Source organism: Pogona vitticeps, chromosome 1, assembly GCF_051106095.1.
Source record: "Pogona vitticeps strain Pit_001003342236 chromosome 1, PviZW2.1, whole genome shotgun sequence".
In the NCBI taxonomy this organism is placed as follows: Eukaryota; Metazoa; Chordata; class Lepidosauria; order Squamata; family Agamidae; genus Pogona; species Pogona vitticeps.
Genome location: NC_135783.1, coordinates 299,651,687 through 299,670,749, shown reverse-complemented (window position 1 = coordinate 299,670,749; position 19,063 = coordinate 299,651,687). Strand labels below are relative to the sequence as shown.

General features: G+C 37.8%; 1 protein-coding gene across 2 annotated transcripts in view; it reads right to left on the bottom strand.

Annotated features, from left to right (window-relative positions):
* Positions 1 to 19,063, bottom strand: part of UBR1 (ubiquitin protein ligase E3 component n-recognin 1) — a 99,627-nt gene that overhangs the window by 41,165 nt on the left and 39,399 nt on the right. For both annotated transcript variants that reach the window (XM_072986207.2, XM_072986206.2), the window contains exons 18-27: positions 18,723 to 18,788; positions 18,524 to 18,625; positions 17,570 to 17,633; positions 14,800 to 14,924; positions 13,557 to 13,609; positions 11,952 to 12,054; positions 11,391 to 11,439; positions 6,926 to 7,080; positions 6,066 to 6,165; positions 3,296 to 3,405 (exon numbers count right to left, since the gene is read on the bottom strand). In XM_072986207.2, the coding sequence (XP_072842308.2) occupies positions 3,296 to 3,405; positions 6,066 to 6,165; positions 6,926 to 7,080; positions 11,391 to 11,439; positions 11,952 to 12,054; positions 13,557 to 13,609; positions 14,800 to 14,924; positions 17,570 to 17,633; positions 18,524 to 18,625; positions 18,723 to 18,788 (927 nt within the window). The remainder of the gene's footprint in view (positions 1 to 3,295; positions 3,406 to 6,065; positions 6,166 to 6,925; positions 7,081 to 11,390; positions 11,440 to 11,951; positions 12,055 to 13,556; positions 13,610 to 14,799; positions 14,925 to 17,569; positions 17,634 to 18,523; positions 18,626 to 18,722; positions 18,789 to 19,063) is intronic.

The window sequence follows — 19,063 nt, the reverse complement described above, 5'->3', positions numbered from 1 at the left end:
ATTACGGTAACTTGGGTCTGAAGTATACTGAACTAGAAATAGCACCAATGTTCAGTCTTATATCCACTATTTCTTGTAACAACTCTTATTCTGTACCTAGAATGAAGTACCATCATGCACTTTTCTCTACTTAGGCAGGCTTAGACAAACTATTTGTAATAACAGTATGTCCTTACAAAGCCACTCAATGTCCAAAAGGCACACATTTTGTTAATCACTGAGATGATAAAAATAACATATTTTAATGAACAAACGATGGAAAAAATATATCCAAGTTAAGAGTAGTCTATCACTGAAACAAGACATGAAACCCACTGCCTTAAATATTGACCTGCATTTGTTTGGAATAATATTTTGTCACACATAACTGTGTACAGTAAAGAAACATTAGTTTGTTTCATGTACTCTGACAAAAAAAGTCACTCAAATGCACAATTTTAGCAATAAATGCGGAATATCTTATTTAAACAGAGGTTAAGACACTATCTGAGCCCCTTAAAAGACATCTCTAAAAATCCTGAAATCCCTTATAGTGAGTTCTGTTATGTGACCAACCCATCATACATTTCCTATGCTTTCTTCTTTTGTTTTTGTCAGTATTTATTAATGCAACTGATGAGCTTTCTAGCAAGCAACACACACTATTATAAAGTACTGATAGGTCTTGACCCATCAATTGCAAATCAGTAATCTAAATGCAAGCAGGAAGATTAACAGAGAAAGTGCTATTAGCTCTCAACAGACTTTTAGTCCAGGATTAATTATTAAGAAGAATCTCAATGGATCAAAAGGAGGACCCGTTTAATCCACCAAGCTGCCATCCCTAAGTTTAAATGCCTTATAAACTTTTAAAGAACTTTTCATTATTTTGACTAATCCTCTTTTAAAATAATCTTACACTATAATAATCTTCAGAAATTGGAGCAGTGAATTCTACAAGTTAATCTTGTATTATGGAAGAAGTAGAGAACCCAAATTTTATTATTATGGGAAAGAAAGGAATTCTTTTGTACTCTCCATACATATAAATATTATCAGTACATACTGAAAACACCACACTTGTGCATTTTATTTCTAAGATTAAAAAAAAAAAGATCCTGCTGAGGTTGTCATTCATGGATACCTAACATATGCTCTGACCTGTTTTGTTCTGCTAAAAATATTGCTATAATCTAAACTTCATACAGTAGTTAGTTTACCTTTTAGCTTTTGCCTAATTGCATACTTTGCAGCCCCTTCACAGATTGCCGCCTTGTTGCGGCGAAGGAGCTTGAGTAATTTAGAGACGCTATGGGCTATGCCGTGCAGGGGCACCCAAGACAGACAGGTCACAGTGGAGAGTTCTGACTGAATGCGATCCACCTGGAGGAGCAACTGGCAAGCCACTCCAGTATCTTTTCCAAGAAAACTCCATGGACAGAAACAAAAGGCTAAAAGATATGACATTGGAAGATGAGCCCCTCAGGTTGGAAGGCATCCAACATGCTACTGAGGAAGAGCAGAGGACAAGTACAAGTAGCTGAAGTGGTTGGGCCAAAGCTGAAAGGACGCTCAGTTGCAGACGTGCCTGGAATTAAAAGGAAAGTCCGATGCTGCAAAGAAAATTACTGCATAGGAACCTGGGATGTAAGATCTATGAACCTTGGGAAGCTGGATGTGGTCAAACAGGAGATGGCAAGAATAAACATTGACATCCTGGGCATCAGTGAATTAAAATGGACAGGAATGGGCAAACTCAATTCAGACAATTACCATATCTAGTACTGTGGGCAAGAATCCCATAGAAGAAATGGAGTAGCCGCCCCGAGCACACGCTGTCTAGGGGGGCGGGATATAAATCGAATGAATAAATAAATAAATAAATAGTCAACAAAAGAGTGGGAAAAGCTGTACTGGAATATAATCTCAAAGGTGATAGAATGATTTCAATAGGAATCCAAGGCAGACCTTTCAACATCACAGTAATCTAAGTTTAAGCACCAACCACCAATGCTGAAGAGGCTGAAATTGACCAACTCTATGAAAACTTACAACACCTTCTAGAACTGACACCAAAGAGAGATGTTCTTCTCATTATAGGGGATTGGAATGCTAAAGTAGAGAGTCAAGAGATAAAAGGAACAACAGGGAAGTTTGGCCTTGGAGTTCAAAACGAAGCAGGATAAAGGCTAATAGAGTTTTGTCAAGAGAACAAGCCGCATCACAAACACTCTTTTCCAACAACACAAGAGGCGACTCTACACATGGACATCACCAGATGGGCAATACCGAAATTTTCATCTCTCGAAAATTTCACAAGTAGGGATGTTCGTAAGTTGAGGCACTACTGTATTCGCTGCAGCCAAAAATTTTATTTATTTATATATATATATATCCCGCCTATCTGGTTGTGTCAGGACCACTCTAGGCGGCTAACAACATTAAAATCATACAACAGATATACACATAAAACAATTTTACATGAGAAAGATATTAAACAGAATAGGAAAACTGAGGAGAGGGAAAAAAGGGGTGTCAGGAATTATCTGATGGGAAGGCATGCCTAAACATCCACGTTTTTAATTGGTTCTTAAATGAACCCAGCGAGGGGGCCGCGCGAATCTCAGGAGGAAAGTTGTTCCAGAGGCGAGGAGCCACTGCCGAGAAGGCCCGATTTCTTGTCTTCTCCTTCCGGGCCTCCCTCGGCGTTAGGCTCCTCAGTCTCACCTCCTGGCTCGCGCGAGTGACACGGGTAGTTCTTGGTGGGAGAAGGCGTTCCGCCAAGTACCGAGGTCCTAAACCGTTTAGATGGAGAAGCTCTATACAGTACAGTCGGCAGAAACAAGACCTGGAGCTGATTGTGGTTCTGACCATCAGCTTCTTATAGCAAAATTCAAGCTTCAACTGAAGAAAGTAGGAAAAACCACTGGGCTAGTCAGATATAATTTAAACCAAATCCCTTATGAATACACAGTGCAAGTGAAGAACAGATTTAAGAAACTAGATCTGGTGGACAGAGTGCCTGAAGAACAATGGCTGGAGAATTGTAATATCATATAGGAGGCAGCAACAAAAAACATCCCAAAGAAAAGGAAATGGAAGAAAGCAAAATGGCTGTCCAACGAGGCCTTACAAATAGCAGAGAAGAGAAGGGAAACAAAATGGAAGGGAGATAGGGAAAGTTACAGAAAATTGAATGCTGACTTCCAAAGAATAGCAAGGAGAGACAAGAGGGCCTTCTTAAATGAACAGTTATTTAAATGATTCAAGACTAGGTTTAAAGATCTGGAGTTTTGTACTGCTTAGTCTTGCTTACCTGTAGAACCCAGCTTATCATGTCTTTCTGTGATGCCAACTGTTGAATGCCTTTCAATTTTTCCAAAATCATTAATATATTCATTGCATTCAAAGCAGAGCTTCCCATTCCTTTATGAATTGAAAAGAAAAGAAACAGACACACAATTTATAAGACAGCAGCATTTTTTTTCTTGTACTCATTGCTATAATTTTAAGTAAGGACAGAAATCTTATGCCCTCCAGATTCTCTGGACCACAACTCCAACACTCTCCTACGGATGGCAATGCTGGCTCGGGTTTCTGAGACCTTCTCTGCCTCCAAAATATCATTAAGGTTGGAAGTTTCCCACCAGCACAACTTTAGGTATTAGATATGAGCATGCTTTAACATCACGAAGGTGATACCTTCTATCACTGCTAACCCTCCAATGGAATGTTGATGCTGCAGATTGATGGCTACAAGCTATAAAACTGACTCTGGCTCTATGTCTCATGATTTCTCATGAGATATAACACAATTAGAGATGGGGGTATTTGTATACGAATACCCCTGCATAGGCGGAGTTAACGAGGGTCCGATCCGATGCGGATGGCATGATTCTACCAATGGCTCTGCAGCGCACGATCTGCTCACCACTCTTTGACCTTGCAGCGAGGCTTGTCCTCCTGCCAGGAGTAGCAAGTGGATCATACACTGCAGAGCCACTCGTAGAAATCGCATCGTCCACGTCCGCGGCAGATCAGTGAGTGGACCATTCAGTCCCATGGGGCTGTACCCTCATTAACGCCACCTGTGCAGAGATATTTGTATTCATATACGAATATTCCCATCTCCAAACACAATCCAAATACATGGTTATGAAACCAGCTCTATTACAGGACGCAGTGACAACAGCAAGCAACTTGGTCATATATATAAAAGGGGTAGAAAAGAATGATTTCATTGTCTGGAGAGGCCATTTTGTAGCTGAAGTTATTTTTAAACAGATCTGATGACCAAAATAAACAGTTTAATGTAGACTAAATTGAATGCTAATACATTCCCTGCTCTAACCCCCGAAAAGCATCAAAGGGAGGAACTTCTGCTCTTTCTTCTTAACTCAGTCCTTATTCAATGCGAAACACTTGAAAACCAAAATCTAATGCACCTTCCAAAGCAAATGTTTCTCATTGTAGGTTGGAAGAGGTTGGGAAACCATGTTCAGAAATCAACAGTGAAAGTTTGAAATAAATGGAATCAGCCAAGTAGATTAATTATTTGGAGCAAGGGGCAGATAGGTTTGTTTAACTTTTATTCTAATTTAAACTGTGCAGAGTTTAGAGTCGAGAAAATAGAAAAATAATGGATGGTATTTTTCTGCTTTTTCATGTCAAGGCATCACTCTAGTGAGCTAATTTAAAGTTAAATGTCAACTTAACATGAACTTATCTGCTAAAAATCTGGCCTCTCCAATTGTAACTTGCCTTACAATAATCTTCCAATGCATCTCCTGCTAGATCCTGCGGGTTAGCTCTGAACAGTTTAATAATAAGCCTTATCAGATACCCATTACCAGTTGAGTGTGCTGAAACTCAGTACTGTATATAACCATGTAGTGTTCTCTAGTTCTTCTGTCTCCATTGCACACTTTGCACATAAACAGTACTATAAAATAATGCTTCCATTCATACAAATGCAACAAGCAAGAAGGCTGCAACATAAGAACATAACTTGTAACATTCCTGCAATAAAGTCTACTGTTAGTATGTGAAGCCAAGGGTGAGGCTGGCAAGGCTTGCATTCCTAGGCAAATTCTCATATAGCTCAGGTTGCAGCAAAGGTCTGGCTATTTATATTGCCCCCTCAGATCTCCACTCAGGCCAAAAGAAAGCATGCCAACATATTCTAAATCCCCATATTTCAATGACCTGCATGCAATTTTACATATTTAATATATGTAATATTTAATTATAAACAAACATACCTAAATATTAGAGATGAACACAAACCACCAGTTTGGTGCTTCCTAGCCGCATCTCCTCCAGTGGGCGCTCACTCAGAAGCAGTGGCCCGGCTTCCCTGCCCCGTCTCTTCCAGGCGCTACCTCTGAGTGGGTGCCCACCAGAGTAGGCAGGGCTGGGAAGCGCCAAACACCTTTTTGTCCAAGGATGAACCAGTACAAACTGCTGGATCAGCGATTTGTGCCCATCTCTAATAAATACACATTTATTACTGTTACTAAATTTCTTTATGGATATCATGGATTGCCAGAAAAGAAAAGAAAATGGGTTGCAGATTAAATCAAACCTGAATTCTCCCCAGAAGCCAAAACAACTAAAAATGCTAGAAAAAGTGGAAGGCAGTAGGAAAAGAGGAAGAGATGGAGTGACTCAATACAAGAAGCCATGGCTTCCTGAGGAGGGCTGTTAACACTAGGATGTGTTGAACGTAATTTATTCACTGGGTTGCCATGCAACTTCACAGCAAATAAAAACAATACATTTATTCCATATACACACACACACACACGAACACACATTTTGCAAATGGTCTAAGATTCAGCTTAAGAGCAGGGACTCTTGTCTTTGATGCTAAGTTTTTTTTCAATCACACTGGTTTAGGTAATACACATACAGTACAGCAGGAATACACTGCAACATTTTGTTGTGGGCTAATGTTTACTTTCATTTGTCTTCCATTTAAAAACTACTCCCGTTATAACAGTGTTACATTTTGTCCCTGTATAGATATAACTTTAACATTTTCCTTCGGAAGGACATTGAATATGAAATTTCTTTTGACAACATACTTGATGCTTTGTGGTAGAAGTCAAATGTTACTTCTTCTTCTGGAACCTTCTCTAACTGCTGTTTCTCTTCCAGTAATCCTAAAGCAAGGAGGTGAAGAACCTATAGAGAAGCAAACATTTACCAGACATTGCCTCATATGTGCTTATGACTTAGGCTGCTATAGTGAAGGACTCTCTGATTAGCAGGATAAGTACATCTTTCCATGTTGGCTATGGCAAGCATTTAAGAATGGGAAGAATATCATTCATGACATAGTAGTGGTGATTTAAACCAGATTGATATAAAATGCTATTTTAAAAGCCTTGATTTAATCATGTGTTCCTCCTCTCTCTTGCAAAGTACATTCTTGCTTGTTTTAACCTTAACAAATTTTTCTCACAACCCCCTTGCCCAGACTGACTCCACACCCAACAATTATCTATTCACTGATGATTGCAGAGTTTGAAGGTGTGAAATTTCAGAGAGAGGGGGAAAGTAAAGACTTGACTTTGTCTACACAATGTTGGAGAGGGACATTAGCTAGGGTAGCTTCTATAAAGGAATCAGCACCACTCAAAAAAAAATATTGTCCGGATGTCCACAACATGTGAATGCACCACTGTTTTTGACCACAGAAGTATTATTAAGCTATGTAGTATTAATACAGTCTGATGTGTTCTTAGTAACTTTGACTTGAGCAGTAACACATATTTGCTATTCTAACACATAAAAGCACATAGACACTTGGAAGCTAAATGCTAGGATGGGTACATATTATCTTATATTTTAACTAGAAATGAACCTAAAATGGGATAAACCTTCAAGTACTGAAAACAATCACTGCAACTCCTGCTTTCTCCCCCCTCGTTGACAAACTTACCATCTGGATCATAGCTTCTGTCCACAAGTGACTCTCCAACACTAGTGCTCTTTGCAAAACTGTTCTAAGAATATGCATCATGATATCACAGTTCAGAACTTTCACCACATTTTTAAAAGCAGCACTGAATTCAGGAGGTGGAGGAGGTGGTAATGCTGAAAGCAATACATACATATCAGCATCTTAGTAATTTCTTGACCATTTTATGATTCAACAAAGATAGACAAAACAAATATTCACATTCAGTTGTCCGCCTCTGATGCAGCTTGACACACAACAGAGATGACATTGCCATCAGTGGTGAGTGGATTAAAACAAATTGCCACTAATCAAAGTTGATTTTAGGGTGCATGCAACATACATAATTCAACAAAGTCATTGGTGCCCCCCAAATCCCCCAAGGAAGCTTTTAAATAGCAGTAATTGGCTGCCGCTGTCATCACCACTGCATGTGTGGAGCTATGCAAACAGATTTTCAGCCATCAAGTTATATACAGGTGGTGTGAAGTGGGTCTTAATTTAGTGCAATATCATTACAGGAAATAAAGTTCAATTGCATACACTTCTCCTTGCAAAGTGTTCTAAAAATCTAACAGAACTCAGAACTAACTGGAGCAGACATGTGAACATATGACGCTGCCTTTGACTGAGTCATATCTCTGATTCTTCTAGCCCAGTATTACTCATTCTTACTGGTGATACCTCACCAAGCTCTCACCTGACCTGTTATTTGGAGACATTTTCACAGGTGATGCCTGGGACTTTTTATGTGCATAGTTGGTACTCTGCCATTGGTTCGTCATAACACATTGGCTCAGGAGAAAGTGTTATATCTGTATTATACTGGATAAACCAACTACAGAATAACAGTATCTTCTGAAATTTATTAGTATAATTGAACAGATGGAACATTGTATTTTAGTGTTTAAAATGTTGTAATATAAGTAATCCTAGTCTTAGATAAATTTACTAGCATTTACAGTGGTGCCCCGCATAGCGACGATAATCCGTGCAGCAAAAATCGTCGCTATACAGATTCGTCACTATGCGGGGGAAAAAGCCCATAGGAATGCATTAAAACCCGTTTAATGCATTCCTATGGGCAAAAAACTCAACTTAAAGCAAAAATCCTCCATACGGCGGCCATTTTCGCTGCCCAGTAAGCGAGGAATGGGCACGAAAACACAGCGGGCGGCCATTTTTTTACCCAGCGGCCATTTTGGAACCGCCGATCAGCTGTTCTAAAAACATCGCTATGCAAAAACCGGTAAGCGAAATAGCTTAACGATCATCACAAAGCGATTTTTTACCATTTAAAACATTGTTATGCGATTGCAAAAACGATCGCAAAAAATCATCGTTATGCAGATTCATCGTTAAACGAAACACTCGTTAAGCGGGGCACCACTGTACAGTACTTTATACGCCATTACCTGTCACCGTCTCAAAAAAAACCCCCAAACAATTATGCTGAGATAATTTCTATAGGAAATATAATTTTTGCAGAGTAAAACTTTTGTCTGGGGAAAAAAGACAAGGAGCAGACTGTGATATAGACCCTTAGCACTTAATATCAAATATTACAGTGAAGCTAAGAAGATGACAAAAATGTTCACAGTGTCAAAATGTAGTTTCAATAATGATTTTGAAGAATTTAAAAATCATGAAAAGAGCAGATTTACATTGGCAAACACAACTGAATATAAAGCAGAAGTAATATGGATTTACACCAGATACAAGGAAGAATGCGAAACCCGTACTCATGTAATCAGAAGAAAAGCCTTGATGGGTGACTGAGGAATTTTGACAGATTAATGAAAGAGAAGAAGCGATAGTAATAGGTGACAGAAACACTGTCAGAATTCTAAATGCAACTTTTCAGTTGCTGGCAGATAGGAGCAAAAAGCACTATTGTAATAATCTTTGCAAAGAAATAGAAGAGAAGAACAAAACGGGAAAACAGATCTTTTCCATATGATCTAAGAAATCAAAGGAAAATTAAAATTTAAAGGATGCTGAAAGATCAATAAAGGAATACACTATCTAATCAGGATAAAATAAATAATATATTGGAACAACATATTGAAATATTACACAGCATGTTGCCTCAAAAAAGGAATATTTTGATGAAATACCTGCAATCATGTAAAGTGAAGCGAAAGCTACTCTCAAAGTAACGGGAAGAAACAAGGCATCAGTATATGGGATTTCAGCTATTTCAAGCATATATGGGAACATATATGGAAAGCAGAATAATGACCTACAGATTGGAAATGTTTCATATACAGTGGTGCCTCGCTTAACGGGCGCCCCGTTTAACGACGAATCCGCATAGCGATGAAGATTTTGCGGTCGCAAAAGCGATCACATTGCAATGTTTTAAATGGGAAAAAATCGCTTTGTGATGATTGGTTCGCTGTTTCGCTCACCGATTATTGCATAGCGATGATTTTCCAACAGCTGATCGGCGGTTCCAAAATGGCCACCAGGTAAAAAAAATGGCCACCCGCTGTGTTTTCACATGGATTCCTCACTTACTGGGCAGTGAAAATGGCCGCCGTATGGAGGATTTTCGCTTAAAGGTGAGTTTTAAGCCCATAGGAACGCATTAAACGGGTTTTAATACATTTCTATGGGCTTTTTATTTTCACATAGCGACGGAATCGCTTTGCAGCGATTTTTGCTGCACGGATTATCATCGCTATGCGGGGCACCACTGTATACATATTCCACTGCCAAAGAAAGGAGACATTGAAGATTGCTATAACTTTGGAACCACTGCATTAATTTCCCACATAAGCAAAGTGATGGTGAAGATAAGGATTTTTACTATACTGTATTTGAAACGATAAATGATGAAGATGAAAGAATATGTACAACAGTAGTACTACAGCTGAACATTAAGACAGAAATAACATATGAATTACAGAACTTTAATGGCAATGAAGAAATCAAAATTCCTGACAGATATTTAGCAATTAAAGTTATTAAAGATTTTCTGTATATTATACATCAAACACCACAGATTCACTGAGGGTCAACTTATTTTCCATGGGCTCTTACATCTCAATTTACTTCCCTGCCTCTGTTCCACACAGAGCTTTTAAATGGGAAACAGGGAATTCAACCAGTTACAGGTTGTCTCTCTCTGACGGTTTATGGAGCAATATAAGAATCTACATATTCCTCATATAATTTTACACTGAGGAAGAGAGTAATAGGAACATATAACTGCCTATTCAAAATACTGCAACATAAGGAATTACCCATAAAAGCAGTAATAGATGTTGACTATGAACATTCTCTGAACTTTCTCAAAGTTTTAGTTACTATGACCTCACGCTTTAGACTCCAGTTTGTATTTATCACTCTCACAACCACACCCATATTGTGTCAGACATACTTCTCTCACTCTAGCCGCATCTAACCTCCTTCATGACCTTATTAAAAACCAACAATCTAATCCACCTTCACAGCCTTCCGAGGACTGTGACCGGCTGAGGCAGTAAGAAGATGGACACTAAAGCTGCCCATCACAGTTCAGTTCAATTGTAAATTCAAATGGAGACTGCAGCCCAGAAATCAAAAGACTGAGATTCAGAAGGACAAGTATGAAGAAACTAGAGAAGACCCTCAAATATAAGATTATATTGCTCGAGATAAAAACCAAAGTAATCAATAGTATGGTATTTCATGAAAAGATGGGAAAGCCAGAAATGAAGAGAGCTGACAAGAAAAAAAAAATAACCTAACTCATTCAAAGTGTGGCGTTGGAGAAGAGCTATATGGATGTCATGGAGTGTCAGAAAGAAATGAATTCCAGCCTGAATTATCTCTACAAGTTAAACTGAGGCTGTTTCATTGAGAAAACAAGACATACTAGAAAAGACAGCAACATTAGGAAATGTTGAAGACAATAGGAGAGGAAAAGGAGCAAACATGAGATGACCTGACTCATTAAAGGAAGCTATGGCCTTGAATTGACAAGTCCTGAGCAGGATTATTCACGACAGGACCTTTCAGAGGTCATTAACTTGAAAGGTAAGCATTAATCAGAAGCTACTTGATGACACATAAAAAACCTAAGAGAATCAAGTAATGACTTGGAACAGATTCATACACTGAAACTTAAACAAGATGAACTTAAATATACTGGATCCATGTTTGCGACAATCTTCACATTTTATGGGATATGAAGAAAGGGTGTGGGAAGAATCCTAAGCCACTCCCTCTTTACAGTAGCACACTATGTAGATGTTCTTCACCAGGGTTAGAGCACAGTGCTAATATGCCAGCACCTATAGAAGCAATTAGGTCAAAATAAAGATGTGTCTTAATCATGGCACAAATGACAAGTTTTACACAGGATTTAATTACTGGTTGCATCAACAAAAGAGCATTTAGGCTTGACATCAAACATAATAAGCAAACAAAATGGATTTTATTGTTCACCCTAATGTTTTACCTTCATCTCTATTTTCTTGCACTCTTCTCTTCTTTTCCATGTGTTCAGCCTGTAAGAAGAGTAAACTAATTTACTCTCAGAATATCAACAATAAGAGGAAGGTTTCAACATCAAGTTGGTTTGACAAAAGAACTCTGCAACTAGCAATTGTATCCAAGTAAGTGATAAGTGGCTCTTGCTATTCAACTAGATCACTTATGCTCACCTAGGAAAAATATTGCTTAATTAATTTTTAATGCACATTTCCTGAGAGGTACAAACATTACTTCATTTCACACTAATTTTAATCCATGTTGTCCTTAGACATAAACCCTGATATGCATCTAACGTGTTTGTTTAGGATGACCTTCTCCAGTCTGACAACTTCTGGGTGCAATTAGTCTCAAATTCCATGATCTGCTGACAACTCGGTCAATGGCCTTTCTGGGTGGCAATGAAAGAGCTTTTAGTAAAAGTTATCTAAAAGGAATCAGGTGGGGGAAACTGGTTCAGAATTTATTAGAAATAAATAATATTCTGGCTAAATTCCAGCTTAGTCTTTTACTCCACATGTTTGCTTACCTTGCTGTGCTGAGTCTTGGTATAATGGTAGAAGAATACATTATACTCTTTGAGGCACTCTTCCTTCAGTTCATAAACACCGTGGCCTGATACCCCTGGTTTTCTTTATTAAAAAAAACAAGTTATTGTCAAATCACATGGGACTGATTGCTTATAATAAAATAATCCAGTAAGCCACTTATGTTCATTTATTTATATTTATTTATTTGTTCAATTTATACTTATTCAATTTGTATCCCAATCCCATTAGTGTCACAGCACTACTCTGGGCGGGTTACAACACATATAATAGAAAAGCAGTAAGTAAAACATAAATAATAATTCTGGTATATGTAAGAATGTAACACTCCTTCTGGGTCAGAGCATCAATTAAAAACAAAACACAGAATTAGACCTAAATATCTCTTAGAATCATGCGTTTTGTATGGTTGGGAATGGGAGACTGGATAATACAGTACATTTATAATGATATATTAGTTGCAATGACTGGAATTCTGAAAAAAGGAAAGGCAGGAATATTTTATATTAACAATAGTTCATCAGTGGATTTGAGAAGTGTTTAGGAAGTCTCAAAACTTCCTAAAGTCAGTGGGTTTTGCATTAAGAAATAGTCTTTATGGGGGGGGGGGGGGAGCCCAAGAGAAGCATAAAAAGAAAATAAGGAAACACAATCAAAAAGCTAGAAACCAACGGCAGCTCAGTTGAAAGGCAAACAGTGACATAACAAGATAAATGAAGGAGAGAAAGATGGTGTGATAGTAACCCAGATTCATAAAATAGCCAGCTTATTTAAGAATTATTATAAAGATTTACATAAGTCTAAAAATGTCTCAGACTAAATCAGCTAAAATCCCAATTATATTTCAATCCAGTGGGAACTTATAAAATTGGAATCGTAAGCATTATTGAACCAAGCCTTTAAAATATAGTCTAAGATCCTGATTGATCACAAATTAATATATTTCAAGGTTATGATTAAATATCAAGCAATTACACTGCAACATTTTTGCTATCTATTTTGATCTTATCCACTACTAAGAAAATATTGGATTTTTTTCTTGGGGGGAAAGTGGATACAGTACATGGTGGCTTTTGTTTTGCCAATTGATTGATTAATAGTATTACGTTGCTACAAAATATGATTAGTGGAATCAGAAGAGATTAAATATATAGTTATTAACAGTGGCACAAATGTTTTATTTCTAATAAGTGGGAAACATTTTTCTCTCCAACAAAAAGAGAACAGATATACAAGACCTGAAACATAGCATACAGATAAAGTTGACTAAATTCATCAGGCTTGAGAAAGACAGTAAGAAGAGTGCTTTATTGGAAAGTGCCATTTATTCATATATTGATGGAAGGACAAAGCCCAAAAAGAAATTAACCTACGTAAGTCTGAGCACAATGTGATGGGTATTGAAATGTCAGAAGGAAAAACAAAGGGAAGGCGGAAAGCAGAGTGGTAGGTGAAGGAGGCTTGGAAAGAGGAAATTTGACTGCTGCTACCTGTCTGGAAATAGCTGTTTTCCACACTCCATCTCTGTACTCTTATTTTTCCATATTTTTCCATACACAATTAGTTTAAAAAGAACAAAAACTTACTTAAAAACAGCTACTTTGTGGATGACCCTCTCCAAACCAGTCTCATTGTTTTCCTGTTAAATACATTCAAAATGTTAATGTACTAAAACAAAACATGCCACAAAATAGCAAGTTAAAAGTATATCAGATTGTTTAATTATAGGACAGAAGCATTGCTTCTTTCTCTAAAAGTTTCTTCTTGTTTACGTGGCAAGGATAATAAGAATGTGCTCAGGGAGGCAGTGGAAGACAGGAGGGCCGGGCATGCTCTGGTCCATGGGGTCACGAAGCGTTGGACATGACTAAACAACAACAACAAATATTCTCCTATTTGCTCAGAAAGCAGAGATCACTTTACAATTTTTTGGTACTTTTGTCTCCCAGTGTAAGCCCCCTTTAGTTCTATACCACGGATAAATTTATTACAGACAGCCCAACAGTCCTCTGGAACAAATAGGCCAGGGAAACAGAAGGGGAGTGACTGGTGTCCATGCTGTATGCCACAGAGTTCTCCATAAAAAAATTTATAGGAAAAACAGCCACTGAAAACTGTCAAGGAAAAAAAATGGTGTTCAAGTAAAAAAAATAAAAATAAAAACCAAAGACAAGACTAATACAGAGAAAATACTTATATAGCAAAATTGGAACAAGTAGTAGTTCCTTCACTGGAGAGAGGAATTTTAATGTCTGCCTCCTGAGAAAAGCACAGAAAAGTCAGAAGGAGTTTATTCTGGAAAATGAAAAGTATTTTTTAAAGAACAGTTGCATCACCATTTTACAGAACAACCACATCTGTGTCCTGAGCCAACTAGAGAGTAAAAGCATATCATTAATATACTTTTCACCAGAAAGGAACAAACGTGTATTTCAGTATGTAGATAAGCAAGTAATCATTGATTACTGTATTTTTACAGATGCAGCAATGTTTCCAGAATCAGTATATTGCAAGGTTATGAAAAATGGTGAGACATTTTCATATTTGCATATTGACTGGAGCAAATAGGCTGGTACATAAAAGCAAAAAAATAGTATAATGAAATTTTATATTCAATTGATTAAGACTTCGTGTTGTGAAATTTGATCCAAAATAATATGGTCTCCGCACACCTCAGCCACAGCTGTGCTGAGAACCACTGTAAGGTTACAACATGATGTATAGGTGGAGTCAGATTCAGCACACAGTTAGCACAGAACAGTCACTTGATCAGGGCTTGCAAGTTCAAAATGTTTATTAACAGGGAGAAATAAGAAAGAAATCACTCACATCCTTGGGTAAAGATTTAGCAATAGCACTGTGAGCCATTGGCTCTATACAGAGAAGGTGGATAATTTCTCGCATAGTAACATCATCCTTTGTCACATTACTAACACCTGGTATATATCTTTCTCCTGAAAAGAAGAAAAGACAGTTGACAACAAACTCTCTACATTCAAGAAATCATACTACAATATTGATAGCTTAACTAGACCAACAATTCTCCCAAAAATAACATAGAAAGATGAAAGAGATGGTTGCAGATGGTTTAGGACTTTTGTCATCATGAACACACAAGGAAACTAAGAGTGCCAATTTTGCTCACTTTATAATTAATTATACTATAATGCTAATGCCTATGCCCTGTCTTACACATTGGTCGATTTCTGAAAGATTCTCTTTCCTCCTACTTCTTATGGTCCCATGATGGATTCTGCTTCCATTATAATGAACTTCCATTAACTTCAGGAGGAAGGGAGGGGGGAGAGAGAGAGATGCCTGTCATTCCTATTGGAGAAAATAACAATCCTGCCTGTAATCTAACACTGGGTTTCAGTGGGAAGAGCCTTCACAGTCTAACACCCTACCACTAACCCATTAGCAAAGTCTTTCTTCCCGAGTTTGGGGCAAGCCCTTGCCCGTTCTTCCTGTTTGTTTGCTTCCGTTCCTTTGTTTACTCTTCTTCTTTCTCTTTGGCTTTAGACCAGAGCAGACTTGTGAATTCCCTGCTTCTGACCTCTGGTCATATTGCCAGGATGAAGTCACATTTTTTCCTTCCCTCTATATTTCTTACTGTAACTGATTATCCCAACTGTAAGTAAAGATACCTTTTCTACTTCAAACACTTTTAGAGTGATTTTTTTATATACAAACAGCTAGTTACTGTGAGAACAAGGGAGGCTGGGTGGAAGTTAGGGCATTTAGCTATTCTACTTCATGTGCTGCAGCTGATTTCTGTACTTTGTTCTCCCCTGTGCTGCAGCAGGTTTCTGTATTGTTTGAATTAAACAAAAATTCCTCTAATACTTCCATCAAGAAACTAGAAAATAGGGGATCATTGTTTCAGTTGGCCTTTTGAAACACAAGCCTCATAGTTTGTACCTGGAATGAGCAGGTCAAGAAAATGCCCATTAACTGGGAGGCCATGCCATCTGTGTCTTATCTCTGTGAAAGAAGAATCTTCAAGACCAGAGTTCAGTCCTTGGTACTGAGCTAATTAGTAGAGAATGGTTTCAGCTGAAGAGAAGAGGGGGGAGAGAAGTTACTCTTGAGAAGCTACTCTTTTCTATTGAGAAGGTTCGGGATGATTTGATGCCTGATTGGGGCATCTCCTCAAAGAGTCTATAGAGGGGAATGACAGGTATAAAAGTGAGAGGGAAGTTACTTAGTTTTGATCTAAGGATACCACTATGCTCCTTCTGCTGCCTGACCTATATGTGTATGCTGATGTTCTGTCACTATGTAAGCATTAGATTTAAAACAGCTAGCTTCCTTATTTTCTTATGAGAACTGTTCTGGAAGTGCTCTTGCCTCAATCCTTTCGATTCATGGCTTTTTGACTGTTTTTATAACTTTTTAAACTTTTTAAACTTTTTCTCTTTTTGACATTTTTGTTCATCACCTTTAGTAAAATGTAATCTTTTATAGCAGCTTGGTTATTTTGGGAATAAGAGGGTGCTGGTACTAAACAGAGACCTTGCCTCAATCACCTACTGGGCACCTGTGTATTTTTGTGAGTATTCCACTGCCTGGAACACTGAACTGTCAGAGTAACTGAACATGTTGGGGAAGGCACCAGGCAGGAAGATTTTCCCCAGCCATCAGCACATCTGGTACCCCTGGAACTTACCCCAGGGAAGCCTGTGCAGTATGGCTCAGTGGCTACTGTGAGAGCCTTCCTGACTCACCACAATCTTGACAACTTCCAATATTTCTTTATTTTGTTAAGCTATATTTGGAAGCCAAAGCATAGAACAAACATTAAAATAATTATCTAAAAGTATTGGTGCTTCACACCCTATCTTACCGTTTTTAAAAAATAAAATGACATCCAAGAAATAGAAACAATATTATTATACTACATGCAATATAGCAGATGCAACTTCTGCCTTTCATTGAAAAATGGCACATTTAGTTCCCCATGCACAGCAATCGTCTATGCCACTGCTGGTCTCAAACATCTTGAGAAGTCGTCATTCATTCAAAAGTATTACAGCAAAGTACCACAATGCTCCCCTGTACCATCAACAGCTAGTGGGAAAATGATGATTTTTTAAATAATAATGCCATGATTGGGTCAGCCAATGAGACACTTGATAGGTCATTCTATGGAGATACATATTTACATGCTCCAAACAGTTGACAGTAGTGCCACAAACAGATATATTGGAGAGATAGCTTTCCAGTTGTTGCAGTAAAAGAAAATATGGAGCTGCACAGTAATTTGGACAGCTGCAATGTGTGGCTCATAATCAATCTAAACACATTTGGAATATGTAGGCAAACTAAGCCACAGTGGTTTCCAATATCATGTTTTCCAGCATTTACGTTAAAGTATGATAACAGCTTTGCACAAATAGCAAAACCTTCACCCGTCCAAATTGCAGGTGTAAATAAATATAATGAGGGAAATTCCTATAAAATGTGCTTTCAGTAGCAAGACTGATTACAAACAGCTGCAAGAAAGAAAGAAACTAATTTGGGAGATGTTTTGTAAAGCTGGAAACATGGTACAGAAAAAAGAGCACTGATTTTTTCCTAAAATTACTTTTTTCCTCACCTACAATGTAGATAAGAACTTGAAGCATCTCTTCTATTAAAGTGCTGCATTGCTTATTCAAATCCTGTGAAGAACAAACAAATCAAGTTCTTGATGTAGTTTTGTTAAAATATATGTGAAAAATGGTAGACTGAGGTTAACTGAGCCCCTTCAAAGTACATGAAGCCAATCAAAAGTTAGTGTTTGTGAATAAAACAAGTCTGCAAACCAGCATCTATGGAAACATCTGGGAAAAAGTCTTGGCCATTTCATGTTAGTGTTTGCGAGTGGCAAAACACAAGCTATTTATGACTCAGAAACTGATCTAAAAACTGCCAGATACTTAAAGCATAATACTGTAATGTATTCTGTACATTTTCAGCAAAATATTGACTGAATTTGTTGCTTAGCGTAGATTTTGCACTAGAGTAGGCCCAATGGATCAATGGGCATTTGGTAAGTCACCTCTTCCATATTTTCCATTGATTCAACTGGGCCTACTCTAGTGTAACTTACTATGCACTAAGCAACAAGATTTCCGCCATTATAATTGATCTGAAATAGATATATTCATGAAGTTCGTACACATCTCAGTTTTCAACCATGGATATTGTGAACAGCCCAAACCTAGGCTTGTCAATTTTTAAAAGTAATTTTCCATTAAAAGGTTTGACATCAACCATTAACCATACTAGACCCAGTGGTTAAAGAATGAAAAATGATATTCTCTTTATTACAAAGTAACATCAACTTGGGAACAGGTCTAAGCTTCAGTTCTTCTTCAGTTACAAACCAACAGCCCAACAATACACTCCCCTCTCTTCAGTTACACTTCCCCTTTCTTCCAGCCTTCCAGTCCCCTCCTACTTCAGGTTCCAGGACAGGCTGGCCACATGCCAGTCACCTTGCTTCCCTATTAACAGGCAGATTGGACAGACTTCCCATCATAGGTATGAACAGGACAGGTTGGTTTACCTGGTCTTTGGTTGGCACAATTTTTTTGAAGGCATCGATCAGCTCATACCGTTGGAGTACCAGCAAGAGGAAACAGTTTGGATCCATATATGCTGCACCAATCTACCAGATACATGCATTAAACAGCATTAAAGAATATATATAAGTGATATACAAAGCACAGTTATTATATGACAAAAGAAATTCAGAACATGCTCACCTGAAGGAGGATTATATCCTTATCATACATTTCTTCTCGGCATTTAACATCCTGATAATAAAACATCTGGGAGGCAAAAAAAATCCAAATTAAAAGTACTATTATTTCTTTTTTAACTGTCTTGGCAAATATTTAGTATCTGAGTCTTTGCAATGCATACACGTATTAAAAAGGTTCATTTCTAAATACATCAAACTAATTCTTAGATTTCACATGCACCATTGCTTACAACCATGCACACTATTTGCCATCTGTTGCACACACTGCCCTTAGAACTGTATGTGTTAACAAAGTATTTTCCCATGCTCATATCTAATACCTATACAGAGAGCTATGCAATA